General features: G+C 38.3%; 1 protein-coding gene across 1 annotated transcript in view; it reads right to left on the reverse strand.

Annotated features, from left to right (window-relative positions):
- The window catches only part of Phlpp1 (PH domain and leucine rich repeat protein phosphatase 1), a 223,954-nt gene extending 198,527 nt beyond the window's left edge, over nucleotides 1–25,427 (reverse strand). Inside the window, exon 1 of the mRNA XM_076836775.2 lies at nucleotides 23,644–25,427. Coding sequence (XP_076692890.2) covers nucleotides 23,644–25,219 — 1,576 coding nt within the window. The 5' untranslated portion in view covers nucleotides 25,220–25,427. The remainder of the gene's footprint in view (nucleotides 1–23,643) is intronic.
- Nucleotides 25,428–27,804: the final 2,377 nt, after the last annotated feature.

Here is a 27,804-nt window from a genome sequence, read left to right on the forward strand (position 1 = left end):
CATTTGCTTAGTATGCACAAAGCCTTGGGTTCAATCCCCAGACCACAAATGTTTTGTGTGTGCATATATATATTTACATAATATACACAATCATATATATTATAATTATATATGTAATAAATATATATTATATATAATACATAAATATATATATATAATCACAAAAAGGGACAACTGTGACATTACCAAATTTTCTTTTAATCAGGAATTTCTCATGGATTTGGTCCAGTAATGATCATTTCATATTGAAAGTTTTTGAAAAAAGTAAAATATTTTGTGAAGTGCTGATATTAAGATCCTTTAAAAAAAAAAAAAAAACTTCTATTCTAATTTCTTTCAACATTACAGCTATTCCTCGTGGTACTCCACACCTCACTATGTGAAAACACCACATGCTGTCAATAAGAATTCATCATTTTTCACTACCCACAAATGCCAATGAACAACTCTGCTTAAATATGCATTAGTATAATACAAATAGGATAGTTAAACCCTAAAATGAGATAACAAGTTTTAAATAATTACTGTTCTCCAAACTATGAATATATTGAAAGCTCTTATTAAGCAATCTATCACCAATTTACATGTAATAGGTATGTGAGTTAAATATTTACATAAATGTATAAAAATTATTTCTAATATTGTACATTATTTTACTAATACCACACCATGATTACAATCACTTTTTTTTCTGCGATGCTGGGTATCACACCCAGGGCCTTGTACATGATAGGCAAGCCCTGGTTCTACACTGAGCTAGACCCCCAGTCCCTAATTAACTTTCAATTATACATACCAATGGAAGAAATACACATAATAACATCACTGAATTTTCAAACATGGATGTGCATTACATGAGGTTTTTCTCTTCCTATGTTTGCTTTAACTGATAGTTTGTTTACTGTTTTCTTTCCTCCTTCACTCATTCAACAAGAATTTGAATACCTAAATGTAAGCTAAGCATTCTGTTAAGTACTGAAAGTATAAACACTAATTTCCATAGTTCAAATGGAGAGTGACATGAGAATAAATTCGTACAACGCCCTAAGTCTTATGACAGACATACAAAGCACAAGAGGAAAATCAGCTGGCACTCCCGACCACTAAATAAACTCAATTCTTAACACAGTAAAAACACAATCTTTAAGGGAAACATATAACAAAAAATAAGATGTAAAACTATTGTGCATGGAATTGAAGATACACCACATAAATATAATGATTTCTATTTCTCTAAGTATTCACAAACCCATAAGCCCATTTGGGACAAGACCAAAAACAACAAAAAACTAGGTGAAGCACTGTAGATGGCGTAGAAAGGCAGGTTCCTTCTGAAGGGAGATGCTACCACAGACATTGTCAACATAAGCATAGTATGCTATGCCCACATCTTCTGATTTAAAAAAAAAAAAAAAAATCTTGATCCTTAGGGGAAACTTTACAATGTTTGAATAATGGCAATTAATTTTAAAATATTTCAAACTGTGTCTACCAAACAAAAGAGGTCTGTGAGCCACATACGACCCCTGGGTACCAGTTTTCAACTTTGGTTCTAAGTCCTCCCCAAAAAGATCAATTTAACTCTCTTTTATCAAGATAATAAAAGTTAAACTTGGGGGAAAAAAATCACCAAAGTACATGCTCAAACTTTTTCAATAGTCTCCTGTTAAACAGCACCTCAAAGATTTAATCACAAAATAAGGACAAATAACCAGGTTTTGCAACAAATAAAATAAATGCAAGAAAAAGAGGGATGGGGAGGAACTAAATATAAAAGAAATTTAAATCCAGGCATGGTGGTACAGGGATGCAATCCCAGCCTGTAGGGATGCTGAGGCAGGAGAATCTCAAGTTCAAGGCCAGTCTCAGCAATTTAGCAAGACGCTGTTTCAAAAATAAAATAAGGAGGTGGGCGATATAGTTCAAAGGTAGAGCCTCCCTGGGAGGGAGGGAGGCAGAAATTAATTCAAAAGACAGAAATGAATCACAAAGTATGGATCACACTTAGATCTTAGTTCAAACTAAAAATTTAAAATAACTGAAAACTTGTAACACTAACGAGATAGTTGGAAAACAGGAATTAAGCCTAATTTTTTTAGCAAAATAACATCTTTTTTTAAAAAAGAGTACTTATCTTTGGAGGTACTTAAGTTTTTAATGAATGAATCAATATGAGGTCTGGGGTTTGCTTTAAAACCACGTCGGCAGTAGAAAGGGGATCTAGACAAAGCAAGGTAGGTCTTCAGTTGGTAATTGTTGATGCAGGGCAGTGATGACATAGAGTTCATTATATTATATTACCCACTTTTGTAATTATTTTATAATTTTCCACAATAAAAAAACTAAAAAATGTTGTATTTTTCGCATTCACTATTACTTTATCTCTTCAAAAGTGGTGAAATGATTCAAAAGATTACCAAAAAAGGGAAAAAGAAGAGAATAAAAGCTTCAATAATAACTATAAAGAAACTAATTAGCCCACCCCTTAATTTAAAAACAATTAACTTTGTACATAAATGACCCTGGGACTTTTCTTATCTATGGATTAAAAAGTTAGGGAAAAAATCCTAAGAAGGTACAATATCATTTAATGCCCCCCTATTAGGACATAAAAATTGTAATGTTGTGTTCCAACTTCATTAAAATGGAAGTTGGTTGCTAATGTGCCAAGAGAACACACTGAATTGGTGTTTTTTAATTTCCTCGATCAAACATGCTTGCTGTTGAGCACAGCTTAATATTGCTGGGGTGAGCTAGGGGAAGCTGGAGTGCACAACAGGGAATGACTGCATACTCATTCAATGAGAGGCACAGATTTTTCTTTCCAAAGAAAGGGAAAAATGCGAGTTTTGAGATGGGGCAGAAACAGTGTAAAATAGAGTATCCTGTAATAATTAACATGAAACCAGTAAAATGCCTTTCTGCTCAGATCATGGCCCCTTGAAATTTGGGAGTATGATTTAAATCTCAATAAAGAGTCGGTTTAATCAAATAAGGAATTAGGTAGCTAGGGACCCCTACGAAAAAAGTCATATGCACAGAAGGAGAAAAGTGGCTGTCCTTATTGTCTACTGAATTTAGCAAATGTAGAAAAGACATGGTTATTTTTATCCTCCCTTTATTCCTCCTACTGATAAAAGTAAGTTATAAAATGATAGTCATGGCACCTGCCCTTGAATAAGACAAACCTAAAGAATTCAAAAACACAATGGAATGGTTTCTTATTATTCTTAAAATCAATTCCAAAGCTGTGGTCTCTAAGGCCTTTGAAGTTAGACACAACAGAGAATGCCTATCTACCAATTTTGCATTTGATTTAAGCTATGATGAACAAAATACTCTGAAAGTGTGCCCCAGATCACACACCCATGCTGTGGACTTAGGATTTCTTGATACTTTCAGTCTCCCGCACTGCACTACACTACATTCTCACTGGTCCTTCCACTTGGGGGTTCCCCTACCTCAAGGCCCTCACACATACTCTTTGTTCCACTATCTGGAGCATTTCCATTTAGCCAAAATAGCAAGCCTCTTCAAACCTCAGCTTACACAAGGATTCTCACACGTACACTATATTTTCCCTTATTGGCACACATCACAATTACAATTAAATGATTATGTATGTATCTACTAAGTTTCCCCCTTACTGTGAAGTCATAAGAGCAGGGACCATTATCTATCTGATGAAAGACTGGCACATAGTAGGCACAAAGTCAAGAAAGTTTTGTTAAGAAAAGAAAGAGGGAGACTTCTCATTGTATTTGCTCTGTTTTATGATATTTGTGTCCTTGTACAATTTGGCTTAATCTTCTGAAAAAGCAGAGGACATGGCTGACTCATCTTTTCCCTCAACCTTCAAAGCACCTTGTACCACCTTGGGAGGTAAGCAATCCACAACTGTTTAAACAGACTGAGTAGATTAGGGAAAAAAGACAGTACTTCATACCCAAAAAAAAAAAAAGTTTGTTTACCACTGATCAGTGACTTTTGAACACAAACAAAACTTTGTGCCAATAATTGCTAGCCTAGAAAACATAAAGTTCTAATCAAATAAACAACAAAACTCTCCAGCCATCCCACTAAGACCTGGTGGAATACTCAAGGGCCTCCCATCCCACCCCACTCCCCCACCTCCCACCTCCATGCCATTATTTCTGTTTTGGGAATTCATCATGTTTCATATGAAGAGTTAGCAATTATTGTTCTTTCCGAAAAGAGTTTCCACCCCAGTCCTCAAATCTTTATTAAGAATGTACAGAAACCTACTTTGCAATTAGAATATAAAATAGATGATCCAGGGATTTCAGTAAATATTTGAGCAATGACATTCTTAAAAACAACAAAATAACACTGGTTTTTATTTGTTTCAATAACCACAATTTGAAACCTCAGTATCTAGAGTAGTAATGAACACTAAACAGAAATTCAATACTTACTACAATTAACAAGAGGGAAAATGGTAGATTTAGCATGGTTTCATAACAGTTATTTGCTATTTACAATAATTGTCCTCTTTACTATTTGGTTTATATCTATTTAAATTTAAATTTTACCATGTCTATGAACAGATTTAAGCTCTAAGTCATTTTGATAATCTAGAAATGGAAAATGTTCTCTTTAGAACCAGTTCTTATCTCTGCAAATATAATCAACAAATCATTTAAAAAAATCAGATCTCAGAAGTTATCCACAAGTGACTTTATCTACAGAAAGAAAATAGAATATGATAGCAGGCACAGTGCCAGCTTTGTCATTTAAAACTAGCTGCAACTTCCCTGAAGGCTTTTGACTATCCTGTCTCCCCCATTTACCCCTCCTGACCCATACATCCTTAAAGATTAGAATGAGAGAACCACAAAAACAAACCTGCCCAACGCCGGCACTGCAGAACATTTAGAAACGTTTGGCAATCAGTTATCCCAACTCTGCAGTGAAATAGGGTGTATTAGAATCGCCTAAGAAAGGACTGTCCTCAAGAAAATTCAGCATGGGTTGAAATCTGAATTAAGAATTCCCAACAGATAGGTACAAGGCAAGGCTGAGACAGTTGACTAGCTCAAGAAAAAGCATAGTACAATGAATATCCTTACCTTCTAATTCACTAAGAAAACTAAAGACAACTGAGGCTCAACTCTCTGAACTCTTAAAAGAATCTTTATCTTTACTCCTCTTTCCAAAACAGCCTCAGAGAAACAGATGGCCCTCTCCACTGAGTTCTAACTCCATGGATATACATGAAATTTGATTTCTTTCAAGACTTTGATTATTTTTCCTTCCCATTCTCCATCATCTTTAACCCTCAGGATAGAAAATATATTCCATTTTTTTCCTTTAGGACCCTTCCCTTCTTGCACTGAGGTACACCTTAGATGAATACAAAGAACAATATTACAACCTGATAGCTCCTCATGCCCTTTCCCTCGAATGCCACTCTGAAAGGTAACCAACATTACGATCTACCATCAAAAATTAGTTTTCCCTGTTAACTGATCTTCATATAAACATAATCATAGAATATGTAGGTCTCTTTTGCATCTGAATGCTTTCACTGATCATAATCTACCACCACTTTTAAAATGAAGGTATCCCAGCCAGGTGCAAGGGCACATGCCTGTAATCCCAGCAACTTGAGAGACCAAGGCAGGAAAATCACAAGTTCAAGGCCAGCCTGTCTCAAAACAAAAAATAAAAAGGACTGGGAATGTAGCTCAGTAGTAGAGCACCACTGGGTTCAACCCCTAGTACCACAAAAAAATTTAAAAGTAAAATCATTCCTCAGAGTTGCTTCCCCAGGCTTATGCTCACTCTACCTTGCAATTTAATTCAATCCTAAAGCTTCAAATTACTACCTGAATATAGACATCCCCCAGCTCTTCAGATATATCTAGATGTCCTTTAGATACCTGAAACTTAACACATTCAAATTCTAACTCAACATCTCTCCCTCGCACCTTAAAGCCAATTACTGTGCCTGTATTCTATGCATTGATTAATGGAATTTCAGCCACACACACTAGAAACCACCAAATTATCCTGACGGACAAAACCCGATCAGACTTGTTCACACTGTATCTCTGGTTCTCAACATGGAAGACATACTCAAATCAGTTCTGGAATAAATTTTTTAATCCTAAACTATTTATACACACACACACATACACAAAGTAATCCACTAAGACCTGACAATTCTCCTATGTCCATGGTGCTTCATCTGCACTGACCTCATGCAGACATTCCTCATGGAACTCCTAGATAGCCCTAGTGTCCTCCCAAGGTTGTCCTATCTCATCCTCTCCTATTCATGGTTTTTCTTTCTAATCTCCCAGATCATCTCTGACATACCCTCAACAGCAGCAGAAGTGATTATTTCCCAACAATTGCACAATACATACCTCAAAAGTAGCACACTGTGTAGCCATTCTTCCTTCTCCCCTACTATGCTGAACTCCTTGAGGCAAGGGCAGCATACCTTCTTTTCACTGGATCTCCAGCTCCTAATAGAAAACTTTGGCACAAAGGAATCTAATAGACATTATTTAAAGGCCCTGCTAAGGCAGCCTCCACCTCTCTAGTAACTTCCTCTCCAAACCATCTTGCAAGTGGCTGCCAATGAATACCCTAGAACACAAATCTAATCATGTCACTCCCCACTTTACTGCCTATGAATTCCTTACTTAGCATGTGAGGCCTTTTATCATGTGACCCCCAACCTCCCTTAGTCTCAGGTGATGACATTAAAAGTGGAAAGAGCTAACACTTTACCACTACAAGCTACTCACCATTCCTTATCCACTTCATGCCCTTTCATTCATATTTTAGTGCCTGACATGCCTACTTCATGCATGCTAGTGGCCCATTTACTCAGGGAATCCTTCCAAGGAAACAATCCAGGGCATTTCCACTTACATGGGGTTTATTTGTCTACCTTCTGGGTTACCTTGGAACTATGTAAATATCCATTTAGGTATTTCAGGTTTATTATAATGGTTTATGTAAATCTTTTCACCACTAGGTAGAAAAGCATCAACATTCAAAAGACATACATCCTGAGAACATTATGAATTAAACATTCTTTAGACCTCTTCACTTCTGCTCCATAGTCAGCACTAGCATTTATTTTGTATATGAAACAAATGGCTCTTATAAGAAAATTAAGTTAATCAATAATGTTTACATCACCTTCCAGAAAGTTACCACACATACAGTAACCAGTATACAGCTCACAAAGCTTCAGTGAGATTTGGAAGCCATGTGGTGAGTGTCATCATTTACCAGCTAAACCAATGGCTGCAGTCAGCTCAACCTGTGTTACCATTTCAAACTCATATCTCAGCAAATTTGTCTTCCAGGTTAAATCTGTAAACAGCAAGAGCAGGAGACAAACCTTTACTCACTATGACACCAACTCCTAATTGTGTAGTACTTGTACTCAAGGTTTACTGAATTAATTAGTGATATCCCCTGCACATTTTTTGCTTCCTACTATAATAATTAAACTGACTTACAATCCTTCCATTACGCAAACCACAAACTTTCATCTTTTAGCTTCTATCACCAAAACAGCCAATTAGCTACCAAGTATCAGGATAATATCAGTCTCCTTTTCTCCCTCCCACTGCTCTCTTAGGCCTTCAGAGTCTCCCCTGAACCACATAAATTTCCCTTCTCCAATTGAAAATCTCTCCCACTCCCAATTGATTCAGCACAAGCACTTCTGAAACTGTATAGTGCTGAGTGAAACACCTAGGGATCTTGTTAAAACTGACATTCAAGTAAGTCTTAGGTGGGACCTGAGATTCTGCATTTCTAAGAGGCTCCCAAGAGAAGCCAAGGATGCAAGTCCATATATCACTTATCAAGGAGCAAGGCTCACACAATGCTGTCCTGGAATAAAAGTGCCTCACAAGAAGCAACAAACAAGGCCAGATAACCATCACCAGGAACTTACTAAGCACAGGTTTCCATGCTAGGAAAGATGCCCTTTGGTCCCTTCTGGTGCTAAAATTCTAAGCCCTCTCTGTGATACCCATAGGTTATCACCCATTTCACACCAAAGGGATGTAGCTCAGTGGTGGAGCACTTGACTAGCATGTGTGAGGCCCTGGGTTCAATCTCCAGCATGTGTGTGTGTGTATGTGCGTGCGCGCACATACACACACACACACACACACACACACACATACACACCACGAACTCCTCGTAAAGCTATACTCCAGCACAATATGCTTCAACTACTGGCATTCATCAGATTCTGACTTAGTAACTATCTACAGATAATTCTAGTTTAGTCTATTCCAATTATATAAGCATTTCTAACAAATAATGGAGGCATATCTGAGATAGAAGTATAAATGTGCTTATAAATGTAATTCAAATGACCACTACTATTACCCTTTATGCATCAGTGTTATCTAGATGTGGGTGCCAGCCAGGTTAATGGGTCTGTTTCTTAGAAACAAGATGACTGCCAACCATTTTGTTCTGTGTTTTAATTGGAGAAGAGGTATTATACACGTCAACAGAAGAAGCAATGACAACTCCCAATTCTCCATTAGCAACTATAAGCTGATTCAGGATCTAAAACAAGCATTCTGACTACACTAACTACAAGACAATCCCTACTCTCAGAAATGGTCTTTTGTGTAGTATCTTTAGAATGACCTTATCCACTTCAGCAGTTCCAAGATACATGTTTACAGAATGTTTGTCATCATGTCTTTAGACTTTTAGTAAACACTAAGTCCATCCTGGTTACAGAACAAGGTATGATCTTCTGCTTAATAGTCACAAGGGCCAGTAACTATTTTCCTTAAGATTACATTGCTGCTAACACTTGCGTGAATATCCCCCATGAAAATCAGCTTGTCAGATACTGATATTGCTCTAATGAGTTAACTGAAGTCTCTCTAAAAATATACACAGAGGGCAAAAAGGTACTAAGGATGGTGGAAAATACACACTGGCAGGTAATTAGCCTGAATGTTGATTAGTTTAAATTAGAAATATGACTTCTTTCATTCAGAGAGGACCTGATTATTTTGTTATTTGCCATAATTTAAAAACTAAGATAAAAAGCTAAATGAAGCTCTTTTCCAGGGTTGTCATGCATGTTATTACATAAGCCAATAGTTCACAGAGCCATTTGCCATCTACCTTAGACAAAAATAATTCATAATAACTCATTAGTAAAGACGTAACTTGCTATGTGTGTAGCACAGGTTTTATAGCCATGGATAAAAGAGCTAATAAATTGTTTTCTGCTTACACAAACACTTAAAGAGTTGTTTTTCTTCCTAGACAACACAAGAGATTAAAAAAAAAAAAAAACAAAAAAAACCTACATTCATGATAGTTCAAAATCTAGACAGATGTTCAGGATTTTTTTAAAAATACCCCCAGGTCATAAGCAAAATTCATCATCTTTCAAATTTTACATCAATATGGTCTATATATGACACTAAACTAAAGAACCTGCCTTCAGTAGGGTGCAGTGGCACATGCCTCTAAGCCCAGCAGTTGAAGAGGCTGAGGTAGGAGGATCACAAGTTCAAAAGCCAGCCTCAGCAAAAGGGAGGTGCTAAGCAATTCAGTGAGACCCTGTCTCTAAATGCAATACAAAACACGGCTGGGAATATGGCTCAGTGGTCGAGTGCCCCTGAGTTCAATCTCTGGTACTCGCCCCCACAAAAAAAGAACCTGCCTTCAGAAGATAAACACAGTATTTCCCATAAATTCACAGAAAAACAAATGCCACAGGCTTTATTTTAAAAGGAAACAAGTGAATGTCTTTCAGTATACTACAGGCCCACTTTCAGGATTCAGTGCAACTTCAACATGTGTATGTGTGCATTTTCTTTACAAAAAAGCAAAATAAATACTTAACCCAGAACTCAGATACTCACAAACTATGATACCAAATGGAGCCCAAAATGATTCAAAAGCAGATAAAAAGAACTAGATACCTAAGTGTACTTTGTAAATTTCAAAAATTAAACTAGAATGGATTAGCCTAAACTCAGTCTGACTGGACCTTGAACCAAAACTCCAGTTTCTCCAAAAACAATTTAGGATCCCAGAATTAAGGCAATAGTCCATCTGGGGATGCACCCAGTGGAGTTTGCAGTCTTTCTCCTTTTCTGCCATTACAGGAACCTGTGAATACTGCACCTCCATTAGAACATTTTTACACTTTCCTGTAAATGTTAGCTTGTTTGTTTCCAAAAATAAGCCCTCAAATCTACAAATATTTCAAAGGAGTCTAGACCATTCATAGTAGTTACCTTTGAATCAAAAGCACAGTTGACAGAGTAGATACAGATAGGAATGAATGAATGAATGAATGAGCAGTCTTCCACATTACTGAGCATCAGTGCTCAACCAAAGTGTATCCCATCTTCCTTAAGGAGCCCTAATTAACTCTAATTACATCTGTGGCCATTTACTATTGCTAAAAATAATAAAACCATATTAAATTTATGTAACATCTCAGAGTTTACAAAGCACTTTCACATATATCATCAAATCTGAACCTCAAAGTTCTTTCAGATAGTCCAAGTAAAGAAACCCACAGTCAAACATAGATCTCCAGTTTCTTGATTAGTGCTTTTTACTCTAAGAAAAAGTGACACCATTCATCCCAAAGTGACCAGGACTTGGTCTATAATTGTTACTGTGGTCCTAGGTACCTTCACTCCATTATCTCATTTGATCCTCTCAACACCCTGTGCAGCAGGAAGGAATTACGTCTGTCTATAAAATCAAGTCAGAATCCTAATAAATACAAAGTCTATACTTCCCAAATGGTAATGGGACCACAGAAGTGTATTTGGGGTAAATTTTCTATATTATTCAAATCAGAGGAGGACACTCATCAGTTAACTCTGGCATCAGATAACTGACTTAAATTCTGCTTCCACCTTGCTCACTGTGCAAATCCAGACAAGTTACCAAAATGCTCGGACGCTGGGGAGATAAGATCTATTTCATGAGATTATACTGGGGATTAAATTAGTCAATATTTATAAAGCACTTAAGTGTTTAGCACATAGGGTTCATAAATAACAAAATACTACACAATTTCTTAAACATTATATAGTAGGATACAACTATGCAGTTTAATTCTTTTGCACTTGTTGAAATTAGGAGGAAAAAAAAACATGGCCTCTGGTTAGTCATTGTGGAAGAAAGAAGTGTTACAAACACCTAAATAAGTTTAGCAACCATAGTTTTATTTCATTTAGTATCTTACAGGAATGGGTCAAGAGATTTTCCCTTTAAGTATTAATATATTAAATCTAAATTCTAATCAAAGATGATTTGGAACCTCAGCAATACAACTAAAAGCCCGGTTTGCCACCAAATTGAACCTTACAAGCCACAAAATCCATAATACAATTTGTGTCTTGGTCACTTTATAACCAAGATTCGGTCACTAAACCACAAAAAGCTGCTTTACCAAAGGTGGCAGAAATTGCAATTTCAATTTTCTATATCTGATATCCCCTAAATTGACTTTACCCTTTACTCACCTGCACTAAAAACGACTTCATCTTTACTGGGAGTTTATGTCTTAACAGCACCATAGGTAATATTAGAACAGTGGTCCCAGGGAGGTGGGGGTGTAGTTCAGTGGTAGAACACTTGCCTAGTATGTACGAGGCCCTGGGTTCAATCCCAGGACCTGGAGTGGGGGTGGGGAGGAGGGACAGTAGTCCCAGTATCACAATGTTCTACTGGCTCAAATCAGTTAGTTCAAATTATATTCTTGTAATCAAGAATTATCAGTAAGGCTCAATGGTACACACCTAAAATCCTATAATCCCAGTTACTTGGAAGGCTGAGACAAAAGGATAGCAAATTCAAGGCCAGTCTGGACAATTCAGCCATAACCTTGTCTACAAACAATACTTAAAAAGGGCTAGGATGTAGTTAAGTTGTAGAGTGCTTGCCTAGCATGCTTAAGGCCCTGGGTTCCATCCCCCAAACTACCAAAAAAAAAAAAAAAATCATCATTTCATGATTTACTGAACCTCCTTTCCCAGATCAATCAAAGAAAGCCTCAATGCACCACTAGTAAAGTCTGCAGATTTCAATGAGTATGTCATCCAGCTTTTCTTCTTCTAAATTGAAAAGATAAACAATATATGTTTCATAGTGACATTCAGGGCAGTCCCAGAATCTCTCCAGAAGGGGAAAAAAAGGAAGTTCTTCAGTATAAATAAGCAGCTAAGATTGCTGCCTAATGAAAAATTAATTATTCAGAGTTCAAAATTTGGAAAATGGGAATCATGCTTTTTAAAAATACACTTCTAGAGCGAGGGTTGTGGCTCAGTGGTAGACCACTTGCCTAGCATGCAGGAGGCACTATATTCGATCCTCAGTACCAAATAAAAATAAATATATTGTATCCATATTTTAAAAAATCTTTAAAAAATTAAATAAATAAAGGTATGTGTCCATCTACAGTTTAAAAAAAAAAAATACACTTGTAACTGCAAGTTCAAAGCCAGCCTCAGCAACTTAGTGAGACCCTGTCTCAAAATTTAAAAAAATAAATAAAAAGGGCTAGGGATGTGGCTCAGTGGTTAAGAGCCCCTGGGTACCACCCTTCCCCCACTGCCAAAAAAAAAACAAAAACAAAACACTTCTAATATGTGAAGTAAGAAAACGATGGGAGGGGAGGGGAGGGGATAGGGGGAAAGGAAGGACAGCAAAATAAAACAGACATTATTATTGCTGTGTGTATATACATGACTGCATACCCAATGTGATTTTGTAATCTGTACACTCAGAAAAATGAAAAATTATATCCCATCTGATTCAAATGTATGATATGTCAAGGTCATTGTACTGTCATGTGTAACTAATTAAAACGAATAAAAAATTTTAAAAAAAAGAAAACTTTATTTAAGCAGTAGTTTATATATATTCCAGCTGCATCTTAGTCACTTTGAAATGATAAAGAATCCACAAGAAAAGAGTATCATAATAAATTCATGAGTTGCCAGCCCAAAAGTCATGGCAACTCTGGAAAAATTATGTCATAGGAAATTGGAGAGTAAAAAGAAATACAGAGTTGGGTGTAGTGATCTACAACCATAATCCCAACTACTCAGAAAGCTGGGGCAGAAGAATTGCCAAGTTCAAGGCCAGCCTGGGCAATTTAGTAAGACACTTTATCAAAACAAAATTTTAAATAAAAGACTGGGGATGTAACTCAGCAAGGCCCTGGGTTCAATCTTTTGTATTGTAAAAAAGAAAAATGTAGTGGTAAATCAGCTAAGGGTCTTCTCTCTCATTTTTCCTCAACAAATGCAAAAGAGCTACTAAACCTATACTATTTCATATCATAGTAATCATATTAAACAACAGAATTTTATTCCTCTATCAATTAAAAATATATATAGAAATTCTGAGGAAAAGTAGCATTTTAAATCAGTGAAAAAAAGAACACAATTACCCAATAAAAAAAAATGTCAGGACAATTTAATTTACTACTTCCCATCTTACTCAAAACTGACTAAAATTTAAAGCATATAAGATAAACCTACAAAATACCCCAATAAAATACTGTATAATTTATTTAAATCTTCAGGAAAAGAAGGCCTTAGTAAAGAGACTCTGAAAACCTAAAGGCAAAGGCTGATGTAAAAATGAACACATAAAGAAAACATTAAGGACTTAGAAAACCAAACTAATTTCCCTAATGTGCCTCTAAAGAGATCTATAAATCAGGGAGAAAAAAGAAAAAAAAAATGGTGGGCAAGGGATATGTGAACAGGCCATTCTCAGTATGTTAAATTACCAATAAATGCATGAGAAAAAGTTGAACAAAATTAAGAAACACAAATTTTTTGAGAGATTTTTTTTCCCAAGACCATTTCATTTATGCTACCAGTACTCTTCGTCCATAAATACAACTACCACCTCCTGTTACTGCCTACCTCAACTCCCAGTGGAGAACATGTGTGAACATACAAGTGTGTGTGCAAGGAAGTGAATGAGTCTGCCTATTATAACAGTGCTTATGCAGGAGAGTTCCCTGTTAACTTAAATGTCAGCTGTACACCAGGCACACCACCTCAGAGAGATAATCAAGATAAATTTCTCCTATGCTTCAGCATCTGGATTACATATTTTTCTATGCCAGATGCAATGTAATTTTACCCTTTTGTACTTCTGCACTTTAAAAGTTCCTTTCCTCAAATTAAAAATGAACAATAATCTCTGGGGAATTAGTTGACTAAGTAAATTAACTTCTATATAACAGGCTAAAACTTTTGCTTAAGGTACATGATTAAATTAAAATGGAAATAAATAGATGTTACAGGAAATTTAAGTATCTAGAAACTTGTTCCCAAGATTCACAAACTATCTTTCTGCTTATAGGAGCAAGACATTTCTTTTTATCTCTCTCTAAAAAGAGAATTCAAAGCAATGACAGATTTCATAATACAGACTTACAAAATCAGCACACAACAAAAGCCAAAAGAATACTGAACTGAGTTGTTTCGATTTTTTGTCACATGAAGGCAGTAATGTATATGTATATGTACTAGAATAATATGCTACATACAATTAGTTGTGAGATGACATCTCTTTAAAAAATATAATGTGTCTTTTTAATGCATGTATGTTTGGGATGGGAATTTGTTCTCAAAATCTATTCTTAAATTTTTCTCTCAATTAATTTTTTAAAATTTAATGATTCCTCTTTCCAATATTTCCATTCTTCTAACAATTTCAACTTCAAAGTACTGGATGAATCAACATTGATTTTCTAGCACTGTATCTCTTCTTGGCCAACCTTGTCTTAAAAAGTTTTATCATAAATCGCCCAAAGGGTAACATCACTGATGAAATCTAGTTTTCCTCTGTGCAATAAAAGTATCCAGATGTTCCATTAGAAGCTGTCCCCCAAAATCTGTCAAAGTAATACAAAATCTCTCACTGATTAGAAAGAAAAAAACTAGAAAACCTTGAAGTAATAAAGAAAACACCAAACTAAATAAATGCACAGAGCACAAGATTTTTCTAATTTTCATTTTGAATAATAAATATTTAAAACAATAAGTTTTCTAGTTCACAATGTGGAAAAAAAGAACACTAGACAGACTGAAAATCCGTATTCTTAATTCTGAGACTGATATGATGAATGATTCTGGACCACACTTAACCTCTACAGGTTTCTTCATCTATTTAAAAAAAAAAAAAAAAAAAAAGATATTGGACTAACTTGACTCTATGGAATTCTGTAATCTAATGAAAACAGTGCAAAAATTTCATTTTCTTTAAGTGTTTTATTCCCTACTGATTCCAGGCACAGCAAGAGGACCACTGCTTACCATGAATTAAAGCTAATTAAACCAGCAAATTCCACACATTTGGATCTCTCTAAAACAGTTGCTACGGTAAACTTTGTGCCCTGGATAAAAAAGATACCTTACTTTATAAGTCAATTTTAAGGATTTTATCTGAATTTAAAGCAAATTTTTTTTAATTTTTATTTATTTATTTGTTTATTTATTTTTGTAGTACTGGGATTGAACCTAGGGCCTTGCACATACTACTAGGTAAGACTCTGCCACTGAGCTACATCCACAGCCCCATTTGTATTTCTTTAAATTCATTTCTAGCATGTTGAATTGTACTTTGGGGAGTACGGCTGACAAGGATAGGGTGGACCAAACACTATTCCCTCTTTAGTCCCCAATCTCTATTAATAAGGAGGCATCCTTGGGTTGTGAATCTCAGGCTGTCTTGTATTAGGTCTGAACCTGTTCCCTTCCCATAAAATAAAAGACAAGAGAGGGACAAGTTCAGGTCTTACAGAATTTAAAATAGACTTTCAAAACCCTTCTAAACAACAGGCTCTCTAAATGTAGCCTCACAATGTTGAGAGTTGGAAGAGATTATTAGAGATTGGTTCTAATCAAATCCCATCATTTTTACAGATGAGGAAACAAAAGCCCAGGACAGGTTAAAAAGAATGTCCAAGGGGCTGGGGGTGTGGCTCTGTGGTAGAAAGCTTGCAAGTGTGAGACACTGGGTTCAATCCCCAGCACCACATAAAAATAAACAAATAAAAGTATTGTATCCATCTACAACTAAGCATGTATATGTATATATATAAGAAGAATGTCCACAGTCATCTCCCAATTCTCCAACCTGTTTTTGAGGAGTCTGGCAGGGGTTTTTTGTTTGGGTTTGATATGGAGAATTGAACGAAGGGGTGTTTAACTACTAAGCCACATCCCCAGCCCTTTTGTTTTTATTTTAAGACAGGGTCTCACTAAGCTACTTGGGGCCTCACTAAGTTGCTGAGGCTGATATTGAACTTGTGACTGTCTCCTGCCTCAGCCTCACAAGTGGCTGGGATTACAGGCATATGCCATAGCACTGGGCTTCCAATTAGTTTTTTAAAAATACAGTACATTTTCTTTCAATCAGACTGTGAGATAAAAGAGTACAAATTTTCCCCCAAAGTTCTGTTTTTTTAAAACAATAGTTACTTTCACTCAAAACACACACACACACACACACACAGAGCATCAGCCAAACTCAAGACCCACAAGATATAGCTTCAACATTAAGGTACCAACCTGACAAGCTCTCAAAGCACATGGATGGTAATAAAGAAAGAATTCCTTAGGAATACATTTCTCATAATCTAGTAAAGGTCAAAAACTGGTTCTGTGTATAAAATTTCAATCTTAGGACCATGTTTCAGGAATGAATTAAATGTAAAATACAGATAATTATTAATATTCATTGAAAACGAGTACAAATCATACTTTTTTTTGCTATATCTAAAAACATGCCTGGTATTTGAAAAGAAAGCCCAAATGTTCAAACATATTATTAACTGAGGCAGGTATACGAAAAGATTCATTCTCCAACAGCTCTTCATCAGATATATGAGTCATAAGAAATGATAGCAACAAATACAAATCCCTTCCTGCTTGAAAAGAATGCAGAAAAGAACTAAAGAAAAATATAATTTAAATTATCTCAAACTTCAGATTTCTAAATAGATTTGACTCATATTAAAATGGTCCAAGGGGCTGGGGATGTGGCTCAGGGGTAGAGCGCTTACCTAGCACACGTGAGGCACTGGGTTCAAACCTCAGCACCACATAAAAATGAAATAAAGATATTATGTCCACCTACAACTAAAAAATACATATTAAAAAGAGATGGTCCAAAACTAAATTATTTCAAATTTTATTCAATCTTCAGCTGAATGCTTTCACAAAACCAGAAATGAGACTAATTTACTCTTAGGCAAGCTTCACTTGGGAAAGTATATGCCAAAAATTCTCAACATTTCTTGTTTGTTTTTATTTACTATTTGCAAACTCATATGTACAACATACAAATAAAACATTTCACCCAGTTTCCAACATAACATCTAGATTACACATGCAGAGTCCACTAGATTGATACTTCAACAAGACACTTTATTCTATCATTAAGTGTATTTTATAACATATAAAAACAATCTCAAACATAAAAATACAATAGGGGGAAAAATAATTATAGCACGAATGTGGCATTATGGGATGGTTATGCTTTGTTTCATTTAACGTACTGAAAGGTATACCAGGCCAACTCATGATACAACAAAACCATTCCACCTCTAAAATTAAAGTATAATAATGCTTCACTAGTCAGTAACTGTTGTTATCTTTGATAAAAAGAACAATATCAGGGCTGGGGTTGTGGCTCAGCAATAGGGTGCTTCACCTAGCACGTGTGAGGCCCTGGGTTCAGTCCTCAGCACCACATAAAAATAAATAAATTAAATAAAGGTATTGTGTCCAACTACAATTGAAAAATAAATATTATTTTTAAAAAAGAACAATATCATACAATTTAAAAGAACTGTTATTTCACAGTTAACCAAATATCCTAATGTTCTTAACCAAAATATCATTAAAGACAATTCTTTCCAGATCCTTGAGTTTCAATTTAATGAAATTTTCTAAATCCTAGAACTTAAGTTTCACACAAATTCAAACACAGTAAGTCATACAGCCTATGTTATAAATACTTATTATGTCTAAAGATTCCACATGGCCAATTCTTTTTTTAAAAATTATACAATCGTTTAGAAGACCAAAGGTAAGTATAAAAAAGGGTTTGTCCTAGAAGCACGGTGACATTAGGCCAAGATTCAAAACCCCTCATTACCCCTACTCCACCAGATGCATGTGATTAAAGGGATGGAGTGGGTTTTAGAAGGTGGGATTTTAAAGGGGGAAAAAAAAGGCTTTATTTTCTCAGTCTGTTTCAGACATTTTGATAACATCTCTTTCTCCTTTTCAAAATGTCAGGTGTCTTTAAAGGAATAGTTTTTCTATTGAATAGGCTGCAGGATCTCTCAACTTTCACAGTACAATTAAACCCCTCTCCTGTCCAGCAGATTGAACCATGTTAAACCCTGGCACACAACAAAATCATTAAATCTAAGATGCCTCATTTGACAGATGTCTCATTAAATTCATCTCAAAGTTGAGGTAAGAGATGCCTTTGAAAGGGGGGGGGGGGCTATTAACTCTAAAAAAACTTTAAGAACTGCTCTCTCAAAGTCCAGAGTTCATTGGTGTGAAATAGAAGATATTAATAGAATGTGGCACATCTAAAATCTTCTGCCATAGGAGAAACATTTCTGTGTATATATGTTTAACACAACCCTGGGGACCAAACAGGATGCCAGACTGAAGAATCATACACTACCAGCTGCTTGAACAAAATTCCACAAATTCAACAAATGTTAAAAAAAAAAAAAAATGCCAAGTATCACCATAAGCCTGGATCATATACAATGTTAATAAATCAAAAGATAAATTCAGACTTCTGAAAATAAGAAACAAACACATATTCAACAAAACTCTGGAAAACCAATCACTGAAGGTTGCGGACCTGACAGTCTTATTCTTTTTTGTGTGCTGGGAATACAACTCAGGACTTCACACATGCTAAGTATGTGCTCTCCCACTGAGCTACATCCTAAGCCCCAAAGTGACAATCTTAGAGCAAGAAAAAGATACAACCCTCAACACTGAAATTTTATACAAACTCATTTACGCCTCTCTCCTCTCAAACTCATTTACACCTATTCTCCTCACTCTATGGTAATTTTAACAAGTACAAAAGACATACCATTTTAGGAATAACTATGAAGAAATTCAGGAAGAGCTAACTATATAATATTAATTATAAAAATGGTATAAGAGCATAGCAATACCAATAAAGCACTATTCATGACTAAAGTACAGATAATTCTATTTTAAAATAAAAGACAGTTAAAATTTTAAATGATGGACTATTTTCAGTACTTTAAAATCTGTTTTAAAGGAACTAAATTAATCACAATCCCCTCTCAAAAGTTATCCTCTCTTTAGGTAAAGTGCTAATTCCCTACTTCCTAATGGAGATTTACAATATTAACAAGTTAGACATATTTGAATAAGAGAATCAAGAATTATCATGTAAACTTTATGTCATTTTGACTTAAATGTAAGTATCACTATTTGCAAACAGAATGTTGAGAATACTTTAGTACTTTCTGTATTGTCTACTTTATTTGCCAGTCTTGGTTCTTCATGTTTTTAAAGGCAGAGTGACAAAAATAGAATTGTCCACATTTTACAATGAATATCATTCAGGACTAGAGAATTATATCACTTCATTACCAGCAAACACAGAATAGTTTCTAGATGCTTTTAACCAAGTGAAAAAATTCAAGTGCAAATGAAATTCCACTTCGATTCATGGAAAGTGATATGAATTGCAAAATAGAGTATCCTAGCTCTCTCTATTCTCAGCTCTGCCAAGGATTGAAAAACTACAAGCAAGAGTCAAATTTTATCTCTGTGCATCAGTTTCTCCATCTCAAGAGAGGACTGACACCAACTCCTCCCTAATAATGTTTTTAAAAGGGAAAATGAGACAATTTATGTGAAAGTCTTTTAAGATTTTTGAATAAAATCCAACGTATTACAGATAGTCTCAAACCAGTTACCAAGAAAAAGAGCATGTACTTTATATCAAAAACAACAAATGAAGTATAAATTTTAAAATATATTAAAAAAAAAAACCTTTTGCACTTAAAAGCACTGTTCAAGCACATACTGGTGTCACATGTTCAAACCACGATATTCAATACTGCTGTAATTATAGTAATAAGAACCTGCTTGTCAATATTACAGCCTCATGCTGAACTACACCTTCTTGGTTTCCATGTAGGAACCATGTTAAGGACTCCCTCTCCCAGAGAGAAAAAAGAGAAGAAATATGAGAGGGTAAGGAGATTGTCTTTCAAACAATCTCAAAGAATCACACACAAAAATATCTTTTTCACTAAGTACAATTTGTGTGCTCTTCTGTCAACATCCTCTCTCATTATTAAATTTGAAATGAAATAGCTATATTACTAGATCTAAAAGGTGGTAGAAAAAGAGTTAAAAAATATAATTTCATACACCCTTGCTCAATGACACAGACTCCACAGGGAGTCTAAAACACATTCTTGCTTAGGAGTACATAACTTATGTCAGACAACCTAAGTTTTTAATTGTTTTAATCTAAAATTACTCTTTCAAGTAAAATTTAAGTTGTCTGATTTTAAAAGGAGATTAAATTTGAGCATAATTAGCATATGAAAGTAAACTCAGATACAGCTATTCAAATTTGCTCATATTTAAAACAGATAAAAGAATGGCTATGTTATTGGCGCAATATCAATCTTCAAAATAACTTTTCATTATCAACTCCGTAATTAGATGGTACCTTTTATCTACCTTCAACTTCATTAAAGACTTTCATTTTACTCTACCCAAATACATATTTAAGTAGTTAAAGCAACCATAAGTGTCTTTCAAAATCTTTAAAAGAACAATCTGAATTGGGTTATAAATATTAAAATTTAAATGAAAGGTGACCCTCAGGAGAAACAAAGTTTTCTTCTAGACAAGAGCTTTTTAAAGTAACAGATTGGATAAACCAGATAGAGAGTAAACAATAAATTCAATTTACATATAAGAATATATATTCAGGGGCTTGGGCTGCAGCTCAGTGGCAAAGCACCTACCTAGCATGTATGAGGCACTGGGTTAATTCTCAGCACTACATAAAAATAAACAAATAAAATAAAGGCATTCTGTCCATCTACAAGTACAAAAAAATTTTTTTTAAAGAATATATTTAAAAGGCCTCAACGGCAACTTCCTAGCTAGTCTTAACTCCACCTATGCATAAACAAAAAGACATGCAGTAACTTATGAATAATTATATAAAGAATTATAAAAAACAAATAAGGTACAGAATTTTCCAACACTCTCTTAAAGGATGTCATCTAAAACAAACATGAATTTTCTTTTTTCTAAGAGAAAAAATTAACTACCAAAATGTAACATTCTCTTTCTGCAATGTCCTATATTCTACTGGAGTACAGAGATAATTTCTAGGAATCTCTTCATCTTGGTGCAAACCTTCACTATATGCTAAATCCTGACAATGTTCTGGTAAGAGATCAAGGCCCTTTTGTTTGTCAATAAACTTCCCTGCAAAAGTTCAAGTGAATTCACCATATACTAAGTTTTGTTCTTTAGCAAATGAGTATCAGCGCTGAGATGTTTGGTATATTCCCTTATGTTTAAAATAAGCAATCAGACATCTTTTTAACAATCAGGCATCTTCCTTCTAGAACACCTGTACACTAGTTTCATATTCAAAAGCAGCATACATACTATGTGTGGAATCTCCACTTTGTTAGTTATCATTATGAACACATACAAAGAGATATGTGTGTATTCATGCTGTGCAAATGAAGCAATAAGTTCAGGATAAAGTAGCAATTACAACTTTTCACAAAAATAAAACAAAACTAAAATAACCATGCCAGAAATTTAAGATTTAACTAGAAAGACTTGTCATTTTTACGTTGAGTTAGGAAAAAAAAAATTGCTTATCATCCACTTAGAATATTTTAGACACTCAATTGAAAAGAGAATCAAAATTTAAATTTTGTAACTGTGACACCCATAAATTTTCCCATAGACAACACATATGATCATAGTTTCTTCCATATAAAGATGTTCAAACATTGCTTATTTTAAATGCTTTACTTTATATCTACTTCTCTCATCATTTAATTTTAAGGACATTTATTGTTCTCATGTTAAAATATTGTCCTTTCAAGTGTGATTACTATTTAATGCTTTTGAAAAATAGTATTTTCCAAATTATATGAGCAATAGGAGAAAAAAAATATAGTCATTGCTCCCATATAATAAAACCTCGTATTTTTCTGGGCCAAAAACTTTAAAAGACATGTCATACTGCAAAAGCTACCAAGATCTGGTTTTCTTTATACAGCAAAGATTCATGAGAAATTCACTTAAGAATTTCAGAAAAACTTCAATGAAACTCACAAGAACATCTCATCAGAGACATGCTAATCAGTCACCCAGACTTCAATGTGGGAGTAAAGATTTCTTCATTCAAACTAGAAAAACTGCCACTAGGACACAAGTTGAACCAAAACACATTAAATTTGAAAAAATAACTACAGATTAACAGAGTTGATTGTATGATTACTTTTCCACCTTCACTTAAAACCGCAAGTTGGCAAAAAAAAATTAATTCCCCTGATTTAATTCTGCAATGTGAACTTTAAATAAAATTTCTTATGACTAAGAACTCAATTTTTCAAACCAGAGGAGAAAAATGATGCAAACAACTTATAAAAGTCAAATACAATAACCAGGATCTACAGCTTCCTAATTTAATACCAGTCAAGTCTTTAGCCAAAAAAGAAACACTACATTAGTTACTCTTTGTAAAGAATTTGATCTGGTACTGAAAAAAGACTGAGAAGGATTTCAGATCAGATGTGAAATTACAGTAACCATTTCAATTCTTATTGCAAGCCTTATTTCAAATTCTACTGCAATATATAAAGGCTGGAAGAAACAGGCAAAAATTTTTTTTATTTTTTTTTCCAGGAGTCAAACTTATAATGGAAATTGAAATAAAGCTTTAAAAAAACAAAAGTGCTGGGAGAAAATATCACTAAAAACGAGGATCACATCTGTCAAGTGGCCAGCAAGGACTCCACGGGGAAATAAGCGTGGCAGAGGGTGAAACACACAAGGGCATCAGTTGGCAAGGAATGAGCTCAAGGGGGCATGGGGCTGTACTTAACAGTCTATGAAAGGTAACAGGCGAACAGTCAAATGTAGGGAGGGTGCTCTGGAGCACTTCTGCTGGTCATTCCCCTCGGTTGGTGTAATGTCCACGTGAGAGTTGCCTGAAACCCAACAAGCCACAGGCCTGAAGTAAGCACTTAAGTGTTAAACGTGCGGCTGCCTCTTTCAGGAGTCTGTTTCCTGTAAACTTCCCGGGGACTGGGCCACCACCTCCAACTTGCTTTCCAATCTCAGCCCTTGAGATCTACTGAAACTCGTAGACTTAAAGATGGCCCAACTTAGAACTACACAGACTGCGTGAAAGCTATAAAGACACACCAGACAAAGGCGCACCAAGATGCGCGTTTACTCAGGGGTTGGGCAATCTGAATCATTTCTCGTCCCAGCCAGGGTGTGAGCCCACAGGTCCACACACAGGTGATCTCCTTACCTGCATAGAAGCGAATGAGACAGCCAACCTCCGAGTCCATGCCTTCCTCCTGCACCCTCCACAGCTCCCCAAATCCCAGTTGGAAGAGGTAGTCATTTTGAATCTGCAAAGGCTTCTCGTCCGCCTCCAGGCGCCGGGTGGTCTCTCCGTGGAGCTGCACGTACAGGGTGGGCGGCGAAGGCGCCTTCTCCGCGGTCACCCCACTTCTCCTGGGGGTCGCGGGGGGGCCGCTCGGGGCCGCGGCCGCCTCCTCCTGAGACCCCTCGCGGGCCGCCCCACCCAGGACGTCGACACCCCTCGGGGCTTTCTGCTGCGGCCGCGGCGGGGAGGCTGACGGGGAGGGCTGCCGGAGATGCGCGGGGCGGCCGGGACGGCGAGGCTGGCCAATGGCCACCGTCGGGGCCGGCGCGGGGTCGGCCTCCAGCTCCTCCGACGACGAGGAGCCGCCGCCGCTGCTGTATGGGTCCAGCCGGTCGGACACGCTCTCGGCGCTGGGGCTCAGGCTGAAGCTCTCCGTGTCGGAGGCCGGGCCCGCGGTCCCGCCGTCTAGACGCCGCGGGCCACACAGCTCTCCGGGGCTGGAGTCCGAAGGCGCAGGGCTGGCACGCGAGGGGCAGCGTATCCAGCCGCCCGGGCCGCCGGGGGGCAGCGGCAGATCGGCGGGAGGCGCGCGCTGAGGGCCCCCGACGGCACCCGGAGCGCTCCTCGCGGGCGGAGGCTCCTGGTCCCGCGGCTCAGGGGGCGCAAGCCGGGACCCGGCATCAAGAGGCGGCTCGGCGCGGGCCGGGGTGACTGCCGGTACCGGCCCCTGGCCCAACACCTTCACCACGCCGCCGCCTTTGTGGCCCAGCTGCAGCAGGCGGGCGGCCACCTCGCCGGCCGTGGTGTCCAGTGTGCAGAGCACCGGGCGCAGGTAAGTCGAGGCCATGTGGCGATCGAAGACGTGCACGCAGCCCCGCTGGAGCTGGTGCCTCACCCAGTCCCGATCCGACGGCTGCAGCTGCAGCATCTGCCGGTGTTTCAGGAGCAACGTCTTCCTGTCCAGGCTCCGGGTACACAGCGACGCCGAGGCCGAGCAGGAGGCGGGGAGGCCGGCGGCGCCGGGGGAGTGCGAGGCGGCAGCGGCCGAGGACGAAGACGACGAGGACGACGACGAGGACGAGGAGGCGGCGGCGGCCGCGGACAGATTCCTCTTCAGCCGCCCTCTCCTCAACAGTAGGGAGTTGGCGCCGCTGCCGGCACCGGGCCCCGGGGCAGCCCCACCAGCGGTGGGTTGGGGCGCCCCGCGCCGTCTCCTGCGTGCCGTGCCTCCCGCCCTACCGGGCAGCGGCCCCGACTGCGCCTCGCTGGGGGCCTCTTCCCGCGCGCCGCCGCCGCCGCCGATCCCGCTCGCAATCGCCGGGGTCAACACGGGCTCCGGGCTCCGGCCACCCCCGGCTGCCGCCGCCAGAGCCGCCGCCGCCGCCGCTGCTGCTGCCGCCGCCGCCGCTGCCGCTGCGGCGGCAGCCGCCGGAGCCGAAGCTCGGTCCTCCCTGCTAGTGTCGGGGAGTCGCTGCGCCGCGGCGGCGGGCTCCATTGCAGTGGGGCTTCGCGTTTCCCCCCCAGCTCCGGAGGCAGCGGACAGAAAGGGAGGAGGTGAGGCGAAGGTGGGAGACGGCGGCGGCGCGCCGACAAGGGAGAAGCCAATGGCGTTCGGCGCCGCCGTTCCAAGGGATTATGTGGCAATTCGGAGCATTCCGTCGGTGTCTCGGTGTTCCATCCCGCGCTCCCGCCTCGCCACCACCGCCCCCCCACACGCGCCCTCCCCGCCCGGGTCGCGGGCTCCCTAGCGCCTGGCCCCGCCCGCTCCCGCTCGAGCCAGCCGCGGAGCCCGGCTCATTGAATATTAATCAAGCACTGGGAGCGGGAAGGCTAGAGGCGGGAAGGGCGGGGGCTCCGCGCGGACCTCATGAATATGCATTGCTAGCATGACGGCATTCCTGGGAGCATCGGGATGGCGGGGAGGCGGGGCTTCAGGGTAAACAAACGTGAGGCGTGCGTGCGAGGGCGGGGCGGAGCTTTCCCGGGAGGTTCCTGGGCAGGCTCGGAGCGGACAGCGCTGAGGGGCGCGCGGTGCACCTCGGGAATTGTGTTCTCACTGGGGTCCTGCACGCGGGAGGGAAACTCGGCGAACTACAAGCCCCAGCGGTCCTTGGGCTCTGCCCCTCCTCGGGGCCCTCAGTCCGTCTTAGCCAGCGGGTATTGTGCCCTCTGCTGTTGAACTCTGTGCCAGGAACGTTCACTTGGATCTTACTGGCTCACTCCTGCTCGCCGAGTGACTTATTTTCCCCGCTCGTTAGTAGCGAGGACTTTCAGGGCCCCTAACCATACGAAAGCCATTGGTCCTCCCCTGGGCGGGTCGTAGGGTACGGATACCCACCCCCTGCTCCTGGGGACCGCAGGCCCGCAGGGTGTGCCCAGCCTACTACTTAAGCACTTTCTCAGTGCCGGGAAGACAGGGAGGGTCTGGAAGTTCTTAGACCGTTATTGAAGATGCTTGGTGGCAGTCGCTCAACCTTGAGCGTCTTCTTCTCTTTTTAGGGGAAAAATGGCAAAGGGATCTCGAAGTTTGGAATAACTTAGTGACACAGAAAACAGTGGAAAGTGGAAGGAACGTTGGAACAGAGACGTAGTTGGATTCCGGATGGTCTGTTCTTGTATGCTTTCTCGTAATTTCTTACCTGTTTTTTTTTTTTTCTTTCAGCATCCAAGGAGGGAAAATATTGTTTTCTACTGCTACAGTATTTATTTAGTTGTGGTCTGGGTGGGGAGTGTTTTTGTTATTGTTTGATCTATTGAAATGATATTGTCGGCTAGATTTGCTATTTAAAATAATTTAGTAAATCTTTTAAATTGAATTACCACTCTGCCTGAGAATACTGTATAAATCTGGATTTTCATATGTGAGACTTTTCAATAGTTATAACGACCTATATTATACAGGTCCTGCCTTAACTTCAATAAGATTATTAAACTTGAGGTTGAGGAGAGAAAGATATCAGCTGGAGCTGTAGCACGAAAAATTGTATTTAAATTATCCACACAAAGGAATGGAGAAAGCTGCAGGACAAAAAATAAACATTTTTCAATGATTCTTGAAATTCTCAAAAATGATTTCCTGTATTTTTCTTTGAAAGTCTTACCCCTTGGCCTCATGAAACTAATTTTTATTCCATGTAACTTACATCAACAATAACATTTTTTTTAATTAGGAAGATTACAGCTCCTACATGACAAATAATGTTAAAGTCAATTATTTTAACATAAAAATTTATTTAATAGAAATATGTTCCCATCACTGTTACAACAATTGAATAATTAAACATTGTCCGTGCCTTCATAGAGTTTGTAAATTAAAACAACATTCAATAAATGAGACAAAGTACATGGGGGAAAGTACGAAAGAAAGCACTTTGGAAAGAAATAAAACAGGGAAGTTAGAGAACATAGGCCTAACTTTGAATGAAATATAGTGAGATAAAAGAAAATGAGTACCTGTTGAAGTAAATCTCTAAAGAAAAGAGGTAATGCAGCATAAATTTAAACTGCACTAATTTATATGTAGGCCAGCCCCTAACACTATCAGTTGTAGAAGTGGAAAGAATGGTATTTTAATTTAGGCATCCTTTAATAGGTTAAAAACGAACCACATGTTAAACTTCAGTACTAAAATGGAATTTTTGCACCTCTTTATATTCAATAGTTCCTTAGTTGATCTCCTACAAAACCATTGTAAAATTTGCTGTATGCTTTTATATATATATATATAAAGAAATGTAGGTCTACGGTTGTAGCTCAGTGGTAGAGCACTTGCCTGGCATGTGTGAGGCTCTGGGTTGAATCCTCAGCACCACTTATAAACAAACAAAAAATCCATTGGCAACTAAAAAATATAAAAAGAAGTATATATTAACTCCCATATGTCTCTTTCTAAAGTTATATTTCTTCACCTAATGTAACAAGCCCTAGGTAAGTTTCTTCTAATCAAAAATTCAGTCACCATTGGCCCAATGTCCATTAGCATCCTCTCTAAGAAATTATAGTTGGTTATTTAATCTACTTCTGATTCCTGTCAGTTGGGTTTATACAGTCACCATGGCTCTGCCTTTTTAATCCCTTAAG

The sequence above is a fragment of the Callospermophilus lateralis genome, chromosome 17 (genome assembly GCF_048772815.1).
Source record: "Callospermophilus lateralis isolate mCalLat2 chromosome 17, mCalLat2.hap1, whole genome shotgun sequence".
NCBI classification, from domain to species: domain Eukaryota; kingdom Metazoa; phylum Chordata; class Mammalia; order Rodentia; family Sciuridae; genus Callospermophilus; species Callospermophilus lateralis.